This window comes from Phyllobates terribilis, unplaced genomic scaffold (assembly GCF_046119375.1).
Source record: "Phyllobates terribilis strain yellow unplaced genomic scaffold, ASM4611937v1 Scaffold_9__5_contigs__length_417890890, whole genome shotgun sequence".
Classification (NCBI taxonomy): domain Eukaryota; kingdom Metazoa; phylum Chordata; class Amphibia; order Anura; family Dendrobatidae; genus Phyllobates; species Phyllobates terribilis.
This window is the reverse complement of record NW_027362769.1, coordinates 32,848,172-32,869,605: the sequence shown is the minus strand read 5'-3', so window position 1 is coordinate 32,869,605 and position 21,434 is coordinate 32,848,172. Positions and strand designations below refer to the sequence as shown.

Genomic DNA, 21,434 nt, shown 5'->3' with positions numbered 1-21,434 from the left:
TGGTATTAGGCCAAAACTATTGTCTGGGTTAGATGCAGAAAAAAATTATATTCAGTTTGCAACCTGATGGAGGTCAGTATAGATGGACTAATAGAACAAGTCCCACACACTGCTAGAAGGCCAAATATTTTTTCAGAGCTAGATGCAGAAAAATATTATATTCAATTTGCAACCTGATGGAGGTCAGTATAGATGGACTAATAAAACAAGTCCCACACACTGCTAGAAGGCCAAATGTTTTTTCAGAGCTAGATGCAGAAAAATATTATATTCAATTTGCAACCTGATGGAGGTCAGTATAGATGGACTAATAGAACAAGTCCCACACACTGCTAGAAGGCCAAATATTCTTTCAGAGCTAGCTGCAGAAAAAAATTATATTCAGTTTGCAACCTGATGGAGGTCAGTATAGATGGACTAATTGAACAAGTCCCACACACAGCTAGAAGCCCAAATATTTTTTCAGAGCTAGATGCAGAAAATTTTTTTATTCAATTTGCAACGTGATGGAGGTCAGTATAGATGGACTAATAGACCAAGTCCCACACACTGCTAGAAGCCCAAATATTTTTTCAGAGCTAGATGCAGAAAAATATTATATTCAATTTGCAACCTGATGGAGGTCAGTATAGATGGACTAATAGAACAAGTCCCACACACAGCTAGAAGCCCAAATATTTTTTCAGAGCTACATGCAGAAAAAAATTATATTCAATTTGCAACGTGATGGAGGTCAGTATAGATGGACTAATAGAACAAGTCCCACACACTGCTAGAAGGCCAAATATTTTTTCAGAGCTAGATGCATAAAAATATTATATTCAATTTGCAACCTGATGGAGGTCAGTATAGATGGACTAATAGGCCAAGTCCCACACACTGCTAGAAGGCCAAATATTTTTTCAGAGCTAGATGCAGAAAAATATTATATTCAATTTGCAACCTGATGGAGGTCAGTATAGATGGACTAATAGAACAAGTCCCACACACTGCTAGAAGGCCAAATATTTTTTCAGAGCTAGATGCAGAAAAATATTATATTCAATTTGCAACCTGATGGAGGTCAGTATAGATGGACTAATAGAACAAGTCCCACACACAGCTAGAAGCCCAAATATTTTTTCAGAGCGAGATGCAGAAAAATATTATATTCAATTTGCAACCTGATGGAGGTCAGTATAGATGGACTAATAGAACAAGTCCCACACACAGCTAGAAGCCCAAATATTTTTTCAGAGCTACATGCAGAAAAAAATTATATTCAATTTGCAACGTGATGGAGGTCAGTATAGATGGACTAATAGAACAAGTCCCACACACTGCTAGAAGGCCAAATATTTTTTCAGAGCTAGATGCATAAAAATATTATATTCAATTTGCAACCTGATGGAGGTCAGTATAGATGGACTAATAGGCCAAGTCCCACACACTGCTAGAAGGCCAAATATTTTTTCAGAGCTAGATGCAGAAAAATATTATATTCAATTTGCAACCTGATGGAGGTCAGTATAGATGGACTAATAGAACAAGTCCCACACACTGCTAGAAGGCCAAATATTTTTTCAGAGCTAGATGCAGAAAAATATTATATTCAATTTGCAACCTGATGGAGGTCAGTATAGATGGACTAATAGAACAAGTCCCACACACAGCTAGAAGCCCAAATATTTTTTCAGAGCTAGATGCAGAAAAATATTATATTCAATTTGCAACCTGATGGAGGTCAGTATAGATGGACTAATAGAACAAGTCCCACACACAGCTAGAAGCCCAAATATTTTTTCAGAGGTAGTTGCAGAAAAAAATTATATTCAGTTTGCAACTTGATGGAGGTCAGTATAGATGGACTAATAGAACAAGTCCCACACACAGCTAGAAGCCCAAATATTTTTTCAGAGCTAGATGCAGAAAAATATTATATTCAATTTGCAACGTGATGGAGGTCAGTATAGATGGACTAATAGAAAAAGTCCCACACACTGCTAGAAGGCCAAATATTTTTTCAGAGCTAGATGCATAAAAATATTATATTCAATTTGCAACCTGATGGAGGTCAGTATAGATGGACTAATAGACCAAGTCCCACACACTGCTAGAAGCCCAAATATTTTTTCAGAGCTAGATGCAGAAAAATATTATATTCAATTTGCAACCTGATGGAGGTCAGTATAGATGGACTAATAGAACAAGTCCCACACACAGCTAGAAGCCCAAATATTTTTTCAGAGCTAGATGCAGAAAAATATTATATTCAATTTGCAACCTGATGGAGGTCAGTATAGATGGACTAATAGAACAAGTCCCACACACAGCTAGAAGCCCAAATATTTTTTCAGAGGTAGATGCAGAAAAAAATTATATTCAGTTTGCAACCTGATGGAGGTCAGTATAGATGGACTAATAGAACAAGTCCCACACACTGCTAGAAGCCCAAATATTTTTTCAGAGCAAGATGCAGAAAAAAATTATATTCAATTTGCAACCTGATGGAGGTCAGTATAGATGGACTAATAGAACAAGTCCCACACACTGCTAGAAGGCCAAATATTTTTTCAGAGCTAGATGCAGAAAAATATTATATTCAATTTGCAACCTGATGGAGGTCAGTATAGATGGACTAATAGAACAAGTCCCACACACTGCTAGAAGGCCAAATATTTTTTCAGAGCTAGATGCAGAAAAATATTATATTCAATTTGCAACCTGATGGAGGTCAGTATAGATGGACTAATAGAGAAAGTCCCACACACCGCTAGAAGCCCAAATATTTTTTCAGAGCTAGATGCAGAAAAATATTATATTCAATTTGCAACGTGATGGAGGTCAGTATAGATGGACAAATAGAACAAGTCCCACACACTGCTAGAAGGCCAAATATTTTTTCAAAGCTAGATGCAGAAAAATATTATATTCAATTTGCAACCTGATGGAGGTCAGTATAGATGGACTAATAGAACAAGTCCCACACACAGCTAGAAGGACAAATATTTTTTCAGAGCTAGATGCAGAAAAAAATTATATTCAATTTGCAACCTTATGGAGGTCAGTATAGATGGACTAGTAGAACAAGTCCCACACACAGCTAGAAGTCCAAATATTTTTTCAGAGCTAGATGCAGAAAAAAATTATATTCAATTTGCAACCTGATGGAGGTCAGTATAGATGGACTAATAGAACAAGTCCCACACACTGCTAGAAGCCCAAATATTTTTTCAGAGGTAGATGCAGAAAAAAATTATATTCAATTTGCAACCTTATGGAGGTCAGTATAGATGGACTAATAGAATGATGCTATGCCCAAAAGATTTTACTTCACTAGGTGCAGTAAAAAAATTGGTATTCTATACACAGGTGGTGTAGCTTGCAACACAGATAGGCTACTCCACTGACTAACACACTCTGCAATAGGCCAAAAAGGATTAGCTTTGCTAGATTTAGCCAAATGCTGTGAAAAAAACTTGCACAGCACTGGCACAGACCTGCCTGGCAAAAACTGATAGGAACTGATGTAACCTAGTCCTGAAAAGGACTCCAATTACAATTAGTCTTTACTCCCACAATCTATCTATTTAAGAGCACAGACCTCCCTGATAAAAGTCGTAGGAAATGCTGTAACCTAGTCCTTAAAAGGACTGCAATCACAACTATTCCCTACTCCCAAGCTATCTGTAGATTTGTGCGAAAATTGGCTTGAAATTAACAAGGTATAGCGCACACAGCAACAGCGGTGCCGTCTAACACGCAGCTGCAGCAGTGAGAAAATGGTGGCGACGGGGAAAATGGCTTGGTCTTATAGGGCAAGGACATGTGACATACACTGCCAATGACACATGCCCTTGCTTGTGTGAAAAAAAGCACTTCGCTCCGTGTGTGCGCTGCTGATAGGCTGACAGATTGCACCTCCCCACTGCAAATGCGGGAAAGAGAAAAAAAAAATGGAGATCTTCATTGTTCCTGCAGAGATCCATCCCCTGCCCCTCCCCCCACCCCGCTGTACACTCAAACTGTGTATTAACATTAATTTTCATCATTACTGAGAAAAAATCCAGTTATGATTTTGGTGCACGAACAGTTATCGAACATAACCTCGAACAGCCGAATTTTTTTCAAATCGCCGAACGGCTCGAACACCGCCCAAAACAGCTCGAATTTGAGATTGGCGAACAGTTCAAGTCGAACAACGCTCATCTCTACTAATAACTTGATGTTTTGGCTTCTATACCTATACAAGTCCTCATATAAGTCCTCATCAATCCTGTTGCTGTATTTTCCCTGTATATTGTATAGAAGCTAGCTTCCCAAAAGTATATGAGCTCAAAGAAAAAACAAACAAGCATCAAGCATACAGAGAGGACATACAGTATACTGGACTATTGATTTATGCACAGTTTATTGAAAGTTTAAATATGCTTTAAGAAGTAATTACTTTAATCTTGTGATCCTGTTCACTCTAGCAATTCTTCTGAGATGAGTGCAGGCCTTCTTTCTTTCTGAGTGTGATTACTTTTTACCCTTGTCTGTAGAGGAGGAGCTTCACTGGTGCTGGAGTGCAGCACTGACTTATCTCAGCTAAGACAAAGCCTAGATCCTCAGGCTACATTCACACCATGGGCATAGCCAGGATCAAAACTAGGGGGGGCAGAACCTCATACTGTTCCGCAGAACCTCATACTGCACACCTCAGCTGCTGCAGAACCTCATACTGCAAATCACTACAACTGAAAATAAATCCTGCTCCTTAAGACAATGTGGTGAATGCAGTCTATTTATTCCAACTATCAATTGATGTTGATGTGTTACTGAGGACGAGCAATGCCTGTCCTGGGCATCCTTTTGGGCAGCTATGAGGTGTACCTGACTGGTGCTAAAAAAAAGGAGTGTTAGTCTGTGTGCTACCCGGCTTTCATTCTTTTTGGTACAGATAAGATATAGACAGATATGGATAAATGGATGGATAGATACATAGATGGAGGGATGGATAGATAGATGGAGGGATGGATAGATAGATAGTGGGATAGATGGAGGAATAGATAGAGTAATAGAGGGATGGATAGATGGAGAGATAGATAGATAGATACAGGGATGGATGGATGGATAAATATATGGATAGATAGATGATAGATAGCCATATGGATGGATAGATGAAGGGATAGATGAAAGGATGGATAGATAGATAAGATGGATAGATAGATAAGATGGATAGATAGATAAGATAGATAAAGTCATAGATAGATGGAGGGATGGATAGATAGATAGTGGGATAGATGGAGGAATAGATAGATTAATAGAGGGGATGGATAGGTAAATAGAGGAATGGATAGATGGAGAGATAGATAGATAGATACACAGACACAGGGATGGATGGATGGATGGATAAATATATGCATAGATAGATGATAGATAGTCATATGGATGGATAGCTTGAGTAATAGCTGGAGGGATAGATGAAAGGATGGATAAATAGATAGATAGATAGATAGATAGATAGAGGGATGGATGGATAGATAGAGGGATAAATGAAAGGATAGATGAACGGATAGATGGAGGGATAGATAGATGGATAGATATAGGGATGGATAGATAGATAGATGAATACATGGAGGGATAGATAGAGTTTGATAGACAGATGACAGCTACACACAGCAAATAGTACATTGCACATATTGCACATATAGTTCACACATTGTATAGAGAGCACATAATAATCAACTACAATATTAGCATTAGTTACCTTCCTGTGACAGAGATGAGCAGTAGTACTTTCACTTTCTCAGTTTCTCCAGCTCAGGGCCCAGGAATCGGATCCTCTGCAGGGCAGGCACCCCTCCCCATCCTCTCTCTGGTGAAGACGGCAGAACACAGGACAGAGGAGGGGAGATTGCCCCCTGCAGTCTGGAGCCAGTGCAGGACAGGAGCACTGCAGCATACAAGTGAGTTTTGATAGATGCGTGCCCCTGCTTCTAAGGGGTGGGGTAGCTGCCCCCCCTGCCCCTCGCTGGCTACGGCCATGATTCACACACAGCGTTTTTGCGGATCCGTTTTTTGCAGTAAAATGCAGTGACTCTGGGCATCCCAGCAAAGTCAATGGGTTTCAAGATATGACATTCAGACACATCGCTTTGTGAGGATCCGTTTTTGGGCTCAAAAACAGATCCTCACAAAGAATGAGCATGTCAGTTTGTGCGCCGTTTTTCTAATCTGCTTTTGCTATTGAAAACATTATCTATGAGCTCAAAAACCTTTCAGGTGATGCAGGTTTTTAAAAAGCTGATCTGCTTTTGCAGCTGAAAAACGTATCCTCAAAAAACGCAGCAAAAACGCTGTGTGTGAATGTAGCCTTAGATCAGGAATAGAACAGCCATTTATAGGACATTTCATAACTTTCCCAAATTCCTATGAAAAAATATTCAGCACATTCTGCATTGAACTACTGTACCCAATTTATTATATATATATATATATTATTTAGGAGTCGGAGTCGGTCCATTTTATACCGACTCCACCAAAATGAGCACCGACTCCGACTCTACGACTCCGTCTCCACAGCCCTGCTCTATAGTAGCCATATTCTTTGTTAACCTTGTCATTGATACTTTGGACACCTAGACATATGTAGTATAGGTTTGCATCTTTTCTGACACATAACCTGCCAGCATAATTGCTTCATACATATGTGATATCATTGGTTCATATGCTATATTTTAGGCAGGAGAAGCATACCACTGTTAACTCTTCTACTCACCTTTTTAGTCACATTGTAGGAGACCCCCTTTTGGGTATAATCCTGTATCAGTGTGTCTGGTAGCCAGGGTGTTCTTTACTCTTTTGTTCCACTTTTGTATGCACAGGTTAATAGACCTTGATGATATGGGGATGTGGGATATTTCCCATACATGAAATAATCATTTAATGAATGTTAGTTTACCTGTTTGACACTACCATGTTTTAAATTGCATTGTATTGTGTTACTATCATCTACGCGTGCACTTTTTCCTCCTTGTATGTAGTACCACTTCTAACCCAGTGTTTAATAAAGGTATATTACTTATTACCAACATCGACTATTTTCTTTGATGTACCTTTCCCTTTGATGTACCCTTTCGGTCCTTGTGTTCGGTTTGTTCTCCCTTTTTCTCATGTATCTCTACCGAATGGTCTGCCATTCCATGGTCCTAGCGCTGACTTCCATTTATTGGATTTCATGCCATAGACAAGATTTTTATACACCAACATTGTTGTACGGTTTTCCAGTGGTCGTTTTCTCTTGCTCCATACCAGGCCCGCTTTGTATCAGGCAGGTGCTGGCTGTGTTATACCACTGCCATTTGCCTCTAACAACAGTGAATAGAGCTAGGTCCAATCGCTGCGGTTTAACCATTTAGATGCCATTGTCTATCACTGACAAATGATTGGGTTGCCAGTCAGCTGATCACCATGGTTGCCATCAGGGCTGTGGAATCGGAGTCGTGGAGTCGGAGTCAGTGCTCATTTTGGTGGAGTCGGTATAAAATGGACCGACTCCGACTCCTAAAATATATAATAAATTGGGTGCAGTAGATCAATGCAGTTTGTGGGGAATATTTTTTCATAGGAATTTGGGAAAGTTATGAAATGTCCTATAAATGGCTGTTCTATTCCTGATCTAAGGCTACATTCACACACAGCGTTTTTGCTGCATTTTTTGAGGACACGTTTTTCAGCTGCAAAAGCAGATCAGCTTTTTAAAAAACCTGCATCAACTGAAAGGTTTTTGAGCTCATAGATAATGTTTTCAATAGCAAAAGCAGATTAGAAAAACGCCGCACAAACTGACATGCTCATTCTTTGTGAGGATCCGTTTTTGAGCCCAAAAACGGATCCTCACAAAACGATGTGTCTGAATGTCATATCTTGAAACCCATTGACTTTGCTGGGATGCCCAGAGACACTGCATTTTACTGCAAAAAACGGATCTGCAAAAACGCTGTGTGTGAATCATGGCCGTAGCCAGCAAGGGGCAAGGGGGGCAACTGCCCCCCCCCCTAGAAGCAGGGGCAGCTGGCCCCCCCCCTAGAAGCAGGGGCACGCACCTATCAAAACTCACTTGTATGCTGCAGTGCTCCCGTCCTGCACTGGCTCCAGACTGCAGGGGGCAATCTTCCCTCCTCTGTCCTGTCTTCTGCACAGGATCCGATTCCTGGGCCCCGAGCTGGAGAAAGTGAAAGTACTACTGCTTATCTCTGTCACAGGAAGGTAACTAATGCTAATATTGTAGGTGATTATTATGTGCTCTCTGTACAATGTGTGTGAACTATATGTGCGATATGTGCAATGTACTATTTGCTGTCTGTAGCTGTCATCTGTCTATCACACTCTATCCCTCCATCTGTCCCTCCATCTATCCCTCCATCCATCCCTCCATCCATCCCTCTATCTATCCCTTCCTCTATCTATCTATCTATTCATCTATCCCTCCAGCTATCCATCATTATATTCTATCTAAATATCTTGATTATTGTATCATAAAAATGATTAAATGTCTGATGTTCACATTATACAATAAATTTTTCACTTAAATATAAGCAATATATGTGGGAGTCGGAGTCGTGGAGTTGGAGTCGGTGTAAGGGAAATTGAGGAGTCGGAGTCGCAGGTTTGGCTTACCGACTCCACAGCTCTGGTTGCCATGATGGGTTGCCATTGCAAGCCCCCCATAACTGCCATCTTAGTACACCTATGAAGCCCTTCTCTGAAATATTGTAGCATACTGTACAAGCGATCAAATGATCACATGCCATAGGAGGGCAAAAAAATAAATAATCATTCCCATTTTTCCTATTCAAAAATAAAGAAAAAAAATTGACCCCAACACAGTATGATGGCCCCCATAGTCCCCCCACACAGTATGATGGAATCGACACAGTTCTCCACACAATATGATGGCATCCACACAGCCCTCCACACAGTATAATAGCCCTTCATACAGTATAGTGTCTCTCACACCTCTCCACACAGTATGATGGCCCCTACCCTCAAAATAATATAACTGCCCCCACATAGTCCTTGAAATAGTATGATGGTCCCCTAAGAAGCCCTCCAAATAGTATGATGACCCCACAAAGTATTCATGGATTAAAAAAAATCCTCACCTGTCCCAGTTTCCCCATTGCACTGCTCCGGTCTCTTCAGTGTGTGGTCTGAAGCTCTGCACTGCTCAGCATAGAGATCACAATGTAGTAACATCATCGCGCCGCTTCGCTGAGACGTCAGATGCACAGGGAGAATGATGAAGGTGGAGCTGACGGTTCCCTGTTCCATAATTGCTTTCAACTGTATCTGCATGCAGGATATGAATACAGCTTAAGGCCTCTTTCACACGTCAGTGTGTCGGGTCCGTGTGGTGACAGTTTCCACACGTACAGGAGACACATACACATGCAGACCCATTCAAATGAATGGATCTGCGCACATGTCAGTGTGTTTCCACGGACTGTCAAAGATGTCCCCCGCTGTAACACATCTGACCGCTCATGCCGAGGAGCAGAGGAGAATGACTCGCTGCAGTGAGCGGTGTCCTGTCACTCACTGTTCTCAGCACAGTGACTCGCATGCACACAAGATCCCTGCAGTACAATGAACATACACGGCAGGAAGAAGTGCGCCTTCCATAAAAGGTGAAGTGCGCAGGCGTGGGATTAGGCCAAGGCAACTGCATGTCACAGGGCAGAAACATTGTAATACACACGGGAGGTGGGGATTTCTTGCGGCCCCGGGTCGGGAACGCATCAGAAACTTGTAGGAATAAAAAGACATTTCACAGCAACAAGACCTCTAATATGAGGCATACAGGTATGTATACATTTACATTTCTATCACCTGTATGCCCATAGTAGAGGTCAGATAAGTGGCAGAGGGTGGCAGATTCCCTTTAAGGTTCTTGGAAGAATGGGAGGAAAATTGCTGGGTAGTGAAGGGGTTAAAAACCAGGTAAATTTTCAAATCTTTGGAAATTGGCTATCTGCCCACATTCATGCCAGCTCTGATGCCCAGAACCATCACTATTAATAATGTGCGAACCAGAACTGTAAAGTTTGGGTTCCATGCGGGACACCAAGGGTACGCACACGAACCCCGAACACGGACTTCTCCCAGAAGTCCGTGTTACTGTTCAGGTTCGGCAGCCAGAATAAAGCTTGATAAAAGGTTGCAGTGCAGCCAATCCACAAGCTTTTCCGAAGTGGGCACTTCCCGTCCAAGTATTGGCATGGCTATGATTGGCCGATGCGCTATATTAAAAAAAATAAATAAAAAAAAAGTCGTGGGGTCCCCTCTATTTTTGGTAACAAGCGTAGGTAAAGCAGACAGCTGCAGCCCTCAGCTATTTGCTTTATCTTGACTGGTTATCAAAAATAGAGGGGCCCATACGCTGTTTTTTTTATTTAAATAAATAATTTAAAATAAGATTTTCTTCTTAATTATGCCAGACATACTTTCTGATGGCCAAGAGCAATATACATTTATTTTTATGTTGACTTGTTTAACCTGTGTTCGTCTTTGGTTGAATAACACAGACTATTGTTGAATAATCCTGAACGTTGACACTTGACCATCGCTGAAGCCTCAGAAACGTCTTGAAGCATCCAGGTTGGGACAAACAGGTCACCTGGCCCCAGATTTCACTGCTAATTTCCTAAGCTTGTCATTACCTCCTCTCTTTGGGGGCCCGCCAAAAGCGGGGTGCCACCGGTGGGGGTAGTCGACCCTGGAAGCCCCGAAATCACAGCTGTTCTATCCAAGGCGGGCCAGCGGAATGGTGAGGACTCTGTAATTTGCATAATCTTGGGTACTTGCTGGGACTGTTATACCTGTTTATTGTCCGCTTTGTGGTTCAATAAAGTATTGCCACACTGTTTTACCCACACCCTGTGATGTCTGGGTATTGTTACGCCCACGGAAGACCCCGTGTCTTCACAACCCCTATTTTTGATAAGCAACCAAGGTAAAGCAGACAGCTAGGGGCTGGTATTCTCAGGCTGGGAAGGTCCGCAGTAGCTCAAGAAAATGTGCATCTATTAGATGCACCAATTCTGGCGCTTTGCCTGTCTCTTCCCGCTTGCCCTGGTGCGTTGGCAAGCGGGGTAATATTTTGGAGTTGATGTCAGCTGTGTAATGTCCGCTGACATCAATCCCAGGGATTAGTAATAAAGATTTGTTTATAAGACGCCCCCATTACTAACCCTGTATTCAAAAGCAATAAACACACACGCACACAGAGAAAAGTCCTTTATTTGTACAAGCACTCCCCGACCCTCTTTTACCCATTTATTACCTTTAAAAAATAAAATAATCCAAAGGGGTCTGCCGTAATCCGGATGCAGTGCTGAGCGTTGACATCAGTAATGTGACCGCTCAGCACGGTCGCCAGAACACACTGACAATAGCGTGTAAATCTGGCTGCTGTGACGAGTGCTGAAGCCAGTAATCGCAGTTCACAGCCGATGAACTGCAGTAACCTTACCAAAATCACCACAACATCGGCTGTGAACTGCGATAACCTTACTGACATCAGCGCTAGTCACAGCAGCCGGATTCACACGTTACTGTCAGTGTGTTCCGCCAGCCGTACTGAGCAGTCACATTACTGATGTCACTGCTCAGCACTGCATCCAGATGCAGCAGAGTTGGGGATCGCCATGGAATTGATCTACGGCGAACCACTTTCAATTATTTTATAAAGGTAATAAATGTGTAAAAGAGGGTCGGGGAGTATATTTTCCAATTAAAGGACTTTCCTCTGTGTGTGTGTTTATTGCTTTTGACTACAGGTTAGTAATGAGGGTAATGTGGGTGTGTGATAGACGCCTATCCATTACTAACCCCTGGGTTTGATGTCAGCGGACATTATACAGCTGACATCAACCCCAAAACCATTACCCCACTAGCCACCGCACCAGGAAGAGCCGAGGTTAAGTGCCAGAACTGGCGCATCTAATGGATGCTCCATTTCTGTGGCAGCTGAGGGCTGGTGCTATTAGTCTGGGAGGGGGCCAACATCCGTGGCCCCTTCCCAGCCTATTAATATCAGCCCGCAGCTGTCTGCTTAGGCTTTGCTGGGTATTAAAAATATGGGGGCCCACATCATTTTTTTTTTTTTGGGGGGGGTCCCACATTTTTAATAATCAGTAAAAGCAAAGCATACAGCTGTTAGCTGTTATTAATAGCCTGGGAAGTTTCATAGATATTGGCCTCTTCCCAGACTATAAACACAAGCCCCAAGCTGTCTGCTTTCCCTCAGCTGGGTATTAAAAATAAGGGGTACACACATGCCATTTTTTTAATTTTATTTCTTTATTTCTTAGCTAAATACATGTACAGTAAGCTACACACGCACTGCACTAATACTCTCATCAGCGTCTCCTACTCTGGCTGCTATCAGTGAGAGCAGGTGATGCTAATGACAGTAGTAACCTTTTAACCGCCGCTCACAGCCGCTGGCTCACAAGCTGTCCTCTGTGTGACAGCAGCGTGGGAACGCGCAGCGGTCCGTGATACCCAACGGCTGAGACTTCAATAAGGTTACCGCTGGTCAGAGCCGGTGTGTCCTGCGCTGTCACACAGAGGACCATGTGGGAACCGTCGGATGTTCGGGGCACCCAGTGGTTTATGATTAAGTTTGGGTACCGTTCTGGTACCCGAACCTAATGTTTTTATAAAGTTTGGCTGAACTTGATGGAGCCGATCATTCACGGGTCCGCCCATCACTATCTGTGTAACGACGATGTGAGATCAGTGCCCAAAGCCATTTAACCCTTTTGATAACGCCCTCCGGTGCCCATTTTGATGCCATTTTTGTGCCTCTTGTATATTTTTGTAGCTGCTCTCAGGTATCGTCACGTTTGGGCTCAGCACCGCATTGTATTCTATTACTGTGATCATTTATTATTGTTATTAAACCTGTAAAAATGGCTAATATGAGACCAAGTCCAGCCTGTAATACGGTGTGCTGAGCGGTACCGACACCATCTCCATGCCCTGTGCGCAGAGCCGTGCGCCCCCTGCTGGCGGAGTCACCAGAACAAGCAGTACATGGCTGACATCACACTGGCAGCGTCCAGGAGAACCAACACTGCTGCCCTCCAGAAAACACTAACCGCTTTACCTGCGAGAACGAATTTCGCCATGACAGTCGCCTGTACGCACCGGAGACGCCACACTGTTGCCAAGCAACGGCAAACACAAGGCGGGCGCCCCTGATGACGTCACTTCGCCCGTGTCGGCTACACTGGTTTCTTAGTAGCAAGTACCACAAATGAAATATTAATAAACAGAAGGAAATCCGAGCCGCATATTCAACTTTCCGTTGCGTTCTTCTATAGCTCACTGCTTCCTTAAAAAACGGCAAAATAAAACATAGAAACGACATGTTAATACTTTTGACTGTTGTGAGAGTCCGTAGTGGTAGGCGTGGTTTACGTGACGTCACGCAATGGCGCTGTCCTAGTAGCAGGCATGTTCTGTCAGCCGTATGTCGAATGAAGGTGAGTGCAGGGGAGGCCGGTGACGGCCCCGAGAGGGAGGGACGTGTGGGCGCATATTGTACCGGACCGGAGCGCCCACACAGCGGACTGTGTCTGCCGCAGCGTCCGCTCCTGCGCACTCCTATAGGAAGCGCCGAAGTCTGCAACCAGCGGTACTACATCAGGTCGTTACTTGCCCCGTTGTATGTGCTGGGGGCAGTAGTGCACAACTCCTACTCTGCGGGGTCCTCTGTACTGTGATCGCAGCCGTAACCAGTCCGTTACCAGTGATCGCAGCCGTAACCAGTCCGTTACCAGTGATCGCAGCCGTAACCAGTCCGTTACCAGTGATCGCAGCCGTAACCAGTCCGTTACCAGTGATCGAAGCCGTAACCAGTCCGTTACCAGTGATCGAAGCCGTAACCAGTCCGTTACCAGTGATCGAAGCCGTAACCAGTCCGTTACCAGTGATCGCAGCCGTAGCCAGTCCGTTACCAGTGATCGCAGCCGTAGCCAGTCCGTTACCAGTGATCGCAGCCGTAACCAGTCCGTTACCAGTGATCGCAGCCGTAACCAGTCCGTTACCAGTGATCGCAGCCGTAACCAGTCCGTTACCAGTGATCGCAGCCTTAGCCAGTCCGTTACCAGTGATCGCAGCCGTAACCAGTCCGTTACCAGTGATCGCAGCCGTAACCAGTCCGTTACCAGTGATCGCAGCCGTAGCCAGTCCGTTACCAGTGATCGCAGCCGTAACCAGTCCGTTACCAGTGATCGCAGCCGTAGCCAGTCCGTTACCAGTGATCGCAGCCGTAGCCAGTCCGTTACCAGTGATCGCAGCCGTAGCCAGTCCGTTACCAGTGATCGCAGCCGTAACCAGTCCGTTACCAGTGATCGCAGCCGTAGCCAGTCCGTTACCAGTGATCGCAGCCGTAGCCAGTCCGTTACCAGTGATCGCAGCCGTAGCCAGTCCGTTACCAGTGATCGCAGCCGTAGCCAGTCCGTTACCAGTGATCGCAGCCGTAGCCAGTCCGTCATCCCCAATAATGCATATTAAACTAGCTACACTGTGATATAGGGGACATAGCCCCTATAACAATCATATTAGTGATGTGTATTTTAGTGAAATACACAGGAAAGAAAAAATGTCAGACAAGAAATAAATATATAATGCATATTTTTTGAATATTTTTTTGGCTGCAATAATAAAGATCTATAGAGACTTGCAAAGTAGTAGATCAAGCAACATGACCATATTAATATTAATTAAGGTGCAAATGCAGCGCAAAAATAATTACAAATGAAACCCTATTGGCTGGAACAAATAACTAATACATAAATGGTGACAGCCAGCGGGCTGAAAAATGTGAGCAGTATATAAACAATTTCACAAGTGTCAGAAGTTGGGAAAAATGTCTCAAGGTAGAGGCAAAATTGTCAGTGTGTGTGATATATACAGTACAGACCAAAAGTTTGGACACACCTTCTCATTTAAAGATTTTTCTGTATTTTCATGACTATGAAAATTGTACATTCACACTGAAGGCATCAAAACTATGAATTAACACATGTGGAATTATATACTTAACAAAAAAGTGTGAAACAACTGAAAATATGTCTGATATTCTAGGTTCTTCAACGTAGTCACCTTTTGCTTTGATGACTGCTTTGCACACTCTTGGCATTCTCTTGATGAGCTTCAAGAGGTAGTCACCGGAAATGGTCTTCCAACAATCTTGAAGGAGTTCCCAGAGATGCTTAGCATTTGTTGGCCCTTTTGCCTTCACTCTGCGGTCCAGCTCACCCCAAACCATCTCGATTGGGTTCAGGTCTGGTGACTGTGGAGGCCAGGTCATCTGGCGTAGCACCCCATCACTCTCCTTCTTGGTCAAATAGCCCTTTCACAGCCTGGAGGTGTGTTTGGGGTCATTGTCCTGTTGAAAAATAAATGATGGCCCAACTAAACGCAAACCGGATGGAATAGCATGCCGCTACAAGATGCTGTGGTAGCCATGCTGGTTCAGTATGCCTTCAATTTTGAATAAATCCCCAACAGTGTCACCAGAAAAGCACCATCACACCTCCTCCTCCATGCTTCACGGTGGGAACCAGGCATGTAGAGTCCATCCGTTCACCTTTTCTGCGTCGCACAAAGACATGGTGGTTGGAACCAAAGATCTCAAATTTGGACTCCTCAGACCAAAGCACAGATTTCCAGTGGTCTAATGTCCATTCCTTGTGTTCTTTAGCCCAAACAAGTCTCTTCTGCTTATTGCCTGTCCTTAGCAGTGGTTTCCTAGCGGCTATTTTACCATGAAGGCCTGTTGCACAAAGTCTCCTCTTAACAGTTGTTGAAGAGATGTGTCTGCTGCTAGAACTCTGTGTGGCATTGACCTGGTCTCTAATCTGAGCTGCTGTTTAACCTGCGATTTCTGAGGTTGGTGACTCTTGGTCTTTCTTTCCTGGGGCGGTCCTCATGTGAGCCAGATTCTTTGTAGCGCTTGATGGTTTTTGCAACTGCACTTGGGGACACTTTTCAAAGTTTTCCCAATTTTTCGCACTGACTGACCTTCATTTCTTAAAGTAATGATGACCACTCGTTTTTCTTTACTTAGCTGCTTTTTTCTTGCCATAATACAAATTCTAACAGTCTATTCAGTAGGACTATCAGCTGTGTATCCACCTGACTTCTGCACAACACAACTGATGGTCCCAACCCCATTTATAAGGCAAGAAATCCCACTTATTAAACCTGACAGGGCACACCTGTGAAGTGAAAACCATTTCCGGTGACTACCTCTTGAAGCTCATCAAGAGAATGCCAAGAGTGTGCAAAGCAGTCATCAAAGCAAAAGGTGGCTACTTTGAAGAACCTAGAATATAAGACATATTTTCAGTTGTTTCACACTTTTTTGTTAAGTATATAATTCCACATGTGTTAATTCAATGTGTATATATATATATATATATATATGTGTGTATATACAGTACAGACCAAAAGTTTAGACACACCTTCTAATTTAAAGATTTTTCTGTATTTTCATTACTATGAAAATTGTACATTCATACTGAAGGCATCAAAACTATGAATTAACACATGTGGAATTATATACTTAACAAAAAAGTGCTGAGAGAATATGGAATGTAAAATACATTACTGCTGTATAGATTACACATTGGCTAATTAATGAGAGCCCATTAGTCATGACAAGGTGACTTTTCCTTGATGGGACCCTAAATCTAATATTTAGCAAATAGACCTCTCCCGGGCTAAGGGCCTCCATATATACGTTTTTTCACGTCTGAGTAGACTGGTCCTAGTTTCATAGTGATTTTGTTCAGTGTCAGATCAGAGGGTCATCCGAGTTCTGACAGTTTCATTAGTTTTTCTCGGATGAGAAACAAAACAAAATGTTTCTCAAGCATCTCCTTTCTAGCAGTCCGTGAAAAACGTCCAGCACATAGATGGCATTTGAGTGCTGACTGATAGTTTTACGGACCCATAGACTTGTATTGGACACTGATCAATATCGGACATGTCTCTGTGATTTTGCAAAGATTCGAACATGTCAACAGGCCCATAGACTATCATAAGTACAAGTGCTATCTGTGGAAAACAGAACTGGCACGCTGGACATGGACCACTGAATGGGCCCTTGGGGTGATGGGAGAAGAGCACAGTCAGCTATGGAAGCACCTCCAATAGTATGCTACAAAAAAACTGACCAACACCTAACGGAATAAAGCAAGTGTGAACAGGTTCAAGCTGCTATCACTGCATTATACACAAACAAGAGAATAGTACTTGATCCTACCTGCTTTCTTTTTGCCCTGGAGAGGCAGGTTTGATAACTATTAGGTTTATTGTCCTGCTAGAGAAAGGTTGCCTTCTTGTGGCACAGACGGCATTGGCCAATTTGTGTGCGAAGTACCTTTTATTTCTGAATATATTTTATATAGCAGTGAATGCTGTCCAGATGCCATATTCTCAATGTTTGCATACATCTTCGCTCTTACAGAGTGCTGCTGTATTATTTTTTGTGTATTATACAGTCACAGCATCTTGCACCTGTCCACACTTCCTAACCGAATAAAGCAATTGTGAATGGTTTTCTTTTTTTAATTAGATATAGATACTATATGGAAACCTCAAATGCCTTTAACTGTTGTGTTCCTTCTTACAGCCGATGCACAGAGGGACAAGAATCCTGTAGAAGAACATTACTGGATTTTTTTAAGAGACTTTCACAATGCATAAGAAGCCTCTCCATTACTTACTACGCACTGTCCGACTATTCCAGTCATGCCACTGTTTATTAGGAGTGAGAATACCTTCACTCCTGAGGAACTATAGCACAAGCTCTGGACTTCTACAAGTTTATGAAATGAAGCCTTGGACTCCAGTGGCCACCGCAGCATCTACTCCCATCAGGTTTTTACATCAGCAGACTTCAGTAACTGCAGAAGAGAACAATGCTGTGTCTGGCAGCAGAGCCTCCGATCAGGACCATGTCCGTGTTAGTGACGAGGATAGCCAGGCAGATCCTGGTCTGGATGGAGAGAAGATCAAGCTCCAGGCTAGCGCTACAGGACCCCCAACAAAGTTATCTTGTGTGGATGTATTGGATGCATTCCCCAGTAATCTGCACAGTCAGGACGACCTCCATTGTAGTGTCCTGAGCCTGTGGAATATTCTCGCTAAGAATAACACATTGACTCCTTCTGACAAGCAGCTTATTTCTGACCACCCGAATTTCTATACTTTATGCTATGAAGTAATGAAGTCGGCCCCCTCAATGTCAAACAGGTTCTTGGTTTGTGGCCTCCAAGTGTTTGTGACTGTAGATGTGAATCAGAAGACCAGGCTCATTCAGACCCTTCTTAACGTTTGCCAGGTGAAGACGTCAGATGCTCGGCTTCGTGTTCAGTTATCGCCATAACATTGTTAATTTCAGTTTTACTTGGTTATCTTTATATTTTCATAGCTCCATATTTTTCTTTATAAGATCTTTTTTATATTTTAGCGTTTCCGAAAGGCTCCTGATAAATCACACTGTTAGTAGGTAGTGTCATTATGAGACATGCTGTTTCATTCCTTCCCTGTTTCATCCTTCTGATATGTCAGATGGAGAGAGATTAATCATTACTTATTTGCAAATACTCACTGTGATACTGGTTAAAGGATATGGATGCTTTCCAGGACTATTTTTTTTTTTTTTTTTTTTTTTTTTTTTTTTATACTTCAAGGGGCTGTCCGGACAAAATGAGCATGTTCCCAATGACTTGGTGTTAAGAAACAAAGCTATACTCCTCTCAAGGCAGGTACCTGGATCCAGCGCTGGCTGCTCCGTCGTCTGAGTTTCCACCGGCAGGAATTCATCATTGTTCAGAGTGGCTGGGACCTGTGATTGGCTGCTGCAGTCAGGTGACTTTCGAATTGCGTCACTGGTGATGTCACCAATGTGTGGAAGTCACCTGACCATGACTGCCATTCACAAGTCCCAGCCACTGTGGACAGTGGCAATTTCCTGCTGGTGTGATGGCCGACCACGGAGCAGCCTGCCCTGTATCCAGGTAAGTCCTGGGAGGTGAGTATTTTGCTGTTTGATTTTTTTTTAACATGCCAAGCTACTGGGAAAATTGGAATTTTGCCTAGACAACCCCTTTAAATGCATGCATTATCGGCTAAAAATCATATTTGAAATTGAGTTTCATAAAGAATGTTACACATAAGACCTTCCAGGCTCTTTGTTTCCATGCACATTGCAGGCTGATGAATGAATTAAAGGGGTTTTTGACCTTTAGAAGCCCAGCAAGTAGTCTCCTTCCTCGGGCCAGTGCTCTGGGTTTGATAAAGGTCTTTTTGGTACCGAAATGTCATCTTGTGTACTATACTTTGTATGATGCAAATATTCTCTAAAGCGTGTCAGATTCATCCTAGATCTTGATTTTCTGAGAGGGACCCTATCTGAGCACCTACACCCTCGGAGTGCCGCATTTCCTCAAATATTTCCAGGAATGATGTATGTAAGATGCATTCTGAAACGCCTCCCCAATATCACTGTTATGCAGTTACATGTACCTAATGGTGTATTCCGACAGAACGGTAATAGGACATCATGTAGACGGCAAAATATGAAAATAGGAAGTGTGCTGGAGAAAAAAATACCTAAAAATGTTATCATTATTTTATTGAATACATACATACGTTGAAAATAAATAAGCACATTCTTAACCACCAGTCAACTTGGACTGTAGTCAAAAGGCTTGTAGACACCATAAATCTGTAGCCAGCTCTGGATGCGCTCCGCACACCATTACCACCCCTGTAAATCTTTAGTAAACAATCTTGGCCCTATGAAGACATATGGAGATCCTAGAGGTGGAGTCCCCCTCCTGGGACCCCCTTCCTATAAGCTGGAATGAGGGCTCCTGCCATTCTGACTATATTGCCGCTGTAGGGAAATACAGATGGTCTGCTGGGCACAGCGCGGCACCCTCATTGTAAGAGTACGTGTCTCTGATGAGAGCTCATGTCAATGCCCCACAGTAGTAATATCCATTATTGCTTTACAGCCATACCTCCTGTAAGATCTATTGGTGCTCCTTTCCTTCTTTTTTCCTTGATTCAATCCTTTTGTCACGTGTCAATAATGTCACTTTTTTTGCAGCAACGTCTCAGCACATTAACTTTGGATGAAATTTCTATACTGACCAATTGTCTGAAAATGATGAAGAGCGACAAAAGCGTGGATATTCTAAACTCTGGTCTTTGGTAAGTGTAGCTTGGCATGATGTCTGTATTTCATAAAGAAGACTCATCTTCCCCTATTAGTCGCCACACCACATCACACAAGATGATCCTGGTTGTACAGTACTGACCAAAAGTTTGGACACCCCTTCTCATTTAAAGATTTTTCTGTATTTTCATGACTATGAAAATTGTACATTCACACTGAAGGCATCAAAACTATGAATTAACACATGTGGAATTATATACTTAACAAAAAAGTGTGAAACAACTGAAAATATGTCTTATATTCTAGGTTCTTCAAAGTAGCCACCTTTTGCTTTGATGACTGCTTTGCACACTCTTGGCATTCTCTTGATGAGCTTCAAGAGGTAGTCACCAGAAATGGTCTTCCAACAATCTTGAAGGAGTTCCCAGAGATGCTTAGCACTTGTTGGCCCTTTTGCCTTCACTCTGCGGTCCAGCTCACCCCAAACCAGGGTGGATTTGATTTAAATCTAACTGATTTAAATCACGATTTAAATCACAATTTAAATCACTAGTCAGTAAGGCTTGATTTAAATCAGTGATTTAAATCAAAGTTTCTACCTAAACTAGTTCTTGCTACTTTACTTTAACATGCAAGTAGATGAAGATTTTTAGAATCACTTTTTATATTACTTTTTTCTCCCCAGTTTAATGGGTTAATCATTCATATTTGGACACCACTGTTCTGTTTTACTTAGGAAGGAGAAAAATAATCCTGACCTTAATAACAATTTAAATAGATTTATTCAACTGAAACAATAAGAACATTACAGCATAAGTTATTTGCTTAAACAAACATCCATGTTTGTTAACTAATTTGGCTAAACAAAATATATATATATTTTAAGAAACTTAGACTGTCAGCCCAGCCGACACATGAAAAACTTAAATACTACTGTCCCTGCTGTCCTCTGTAGCTCACTCGTCGTCATCTTCATCATCATCTTCTTCTTCTTTGTTCCTATTCATAATCTGGAAAAGAAAAACAAGCTTTCCTGCTTTATTGGGTCCCAACCGATTTCTCAATTTAGAATGAATGAGTCCAAAGGAAGAGAATATTCTTTCAACGCCTGCAGAAGAAGCTACTGCTGTTAAAAGTGAAATCATTACTTGAACAGTCTCTAAATCCAAGCGCTTAAGTGACTTCCACCAGTTTACTGGTG

At 42.5% G+C, this 21,434-nt stretch overlaps 2 protein-coding genes across 7 annotated transcripts in view; one reads left to right on the top strand and one right to left on the bottom strand.

The window, feature by feature from the left end:
* The window catches only part of MDH1B (malate dehydrogenase 1B), a 101,941-nt gene extending 88,661 nt beyond the window's left edge, over positions 1-13,280 (bottom strand). For 3 of the 5 annotated variants that reach the window (XM_073646356.1, XM_073646359.1, XM_073646357.1), the window contains exon 1: positions 13,139-13,280. In XM_073646356.1, coding sequence (XP_073502457.1) covers positions 13,139-13,160 — 22 coding nt within the window. In that variant the 5' untranslated portion in view covers positions 13,161-13,280. Of the gene's footprint in view, positions 1-9,128; positions 9,154-13,138 lie in introns of those variants that run through there. The other 2 variants (XM_073646358.1, XM_073646360.1) reach the window with 2 other exon arrangements.
* Positions 13,281-13,423: 143 nt separating this feature from the next.
* FASTKD2 (FAST kinase domains 2) overlaps positions 13,424-21,434 on the top strand; it is a 55,914-nt gene continuing 47,903 nt past the window's right edge. For both annotated transcript variants that reach the window (XM_073646355.1, XM_073646354.1), the window contains exons 1-3: positions 13,424-13,517; positions 17,678-18,388; positions 20,165-20,268. In XM_073646355.1, coding sequence (XP_073502456.1) covers positions 17,744-18,388; positions 20,165-20,268 — 749 coding nt within the window. In that variant the 5' untranslated portion in view covers positions 13,424-13,517; positions 17,678-17,743. The remainder of the gene's footprint in view (positions 13,518-17,677; positions 18,389-20,164; positions 20,269-21,434) is intronic.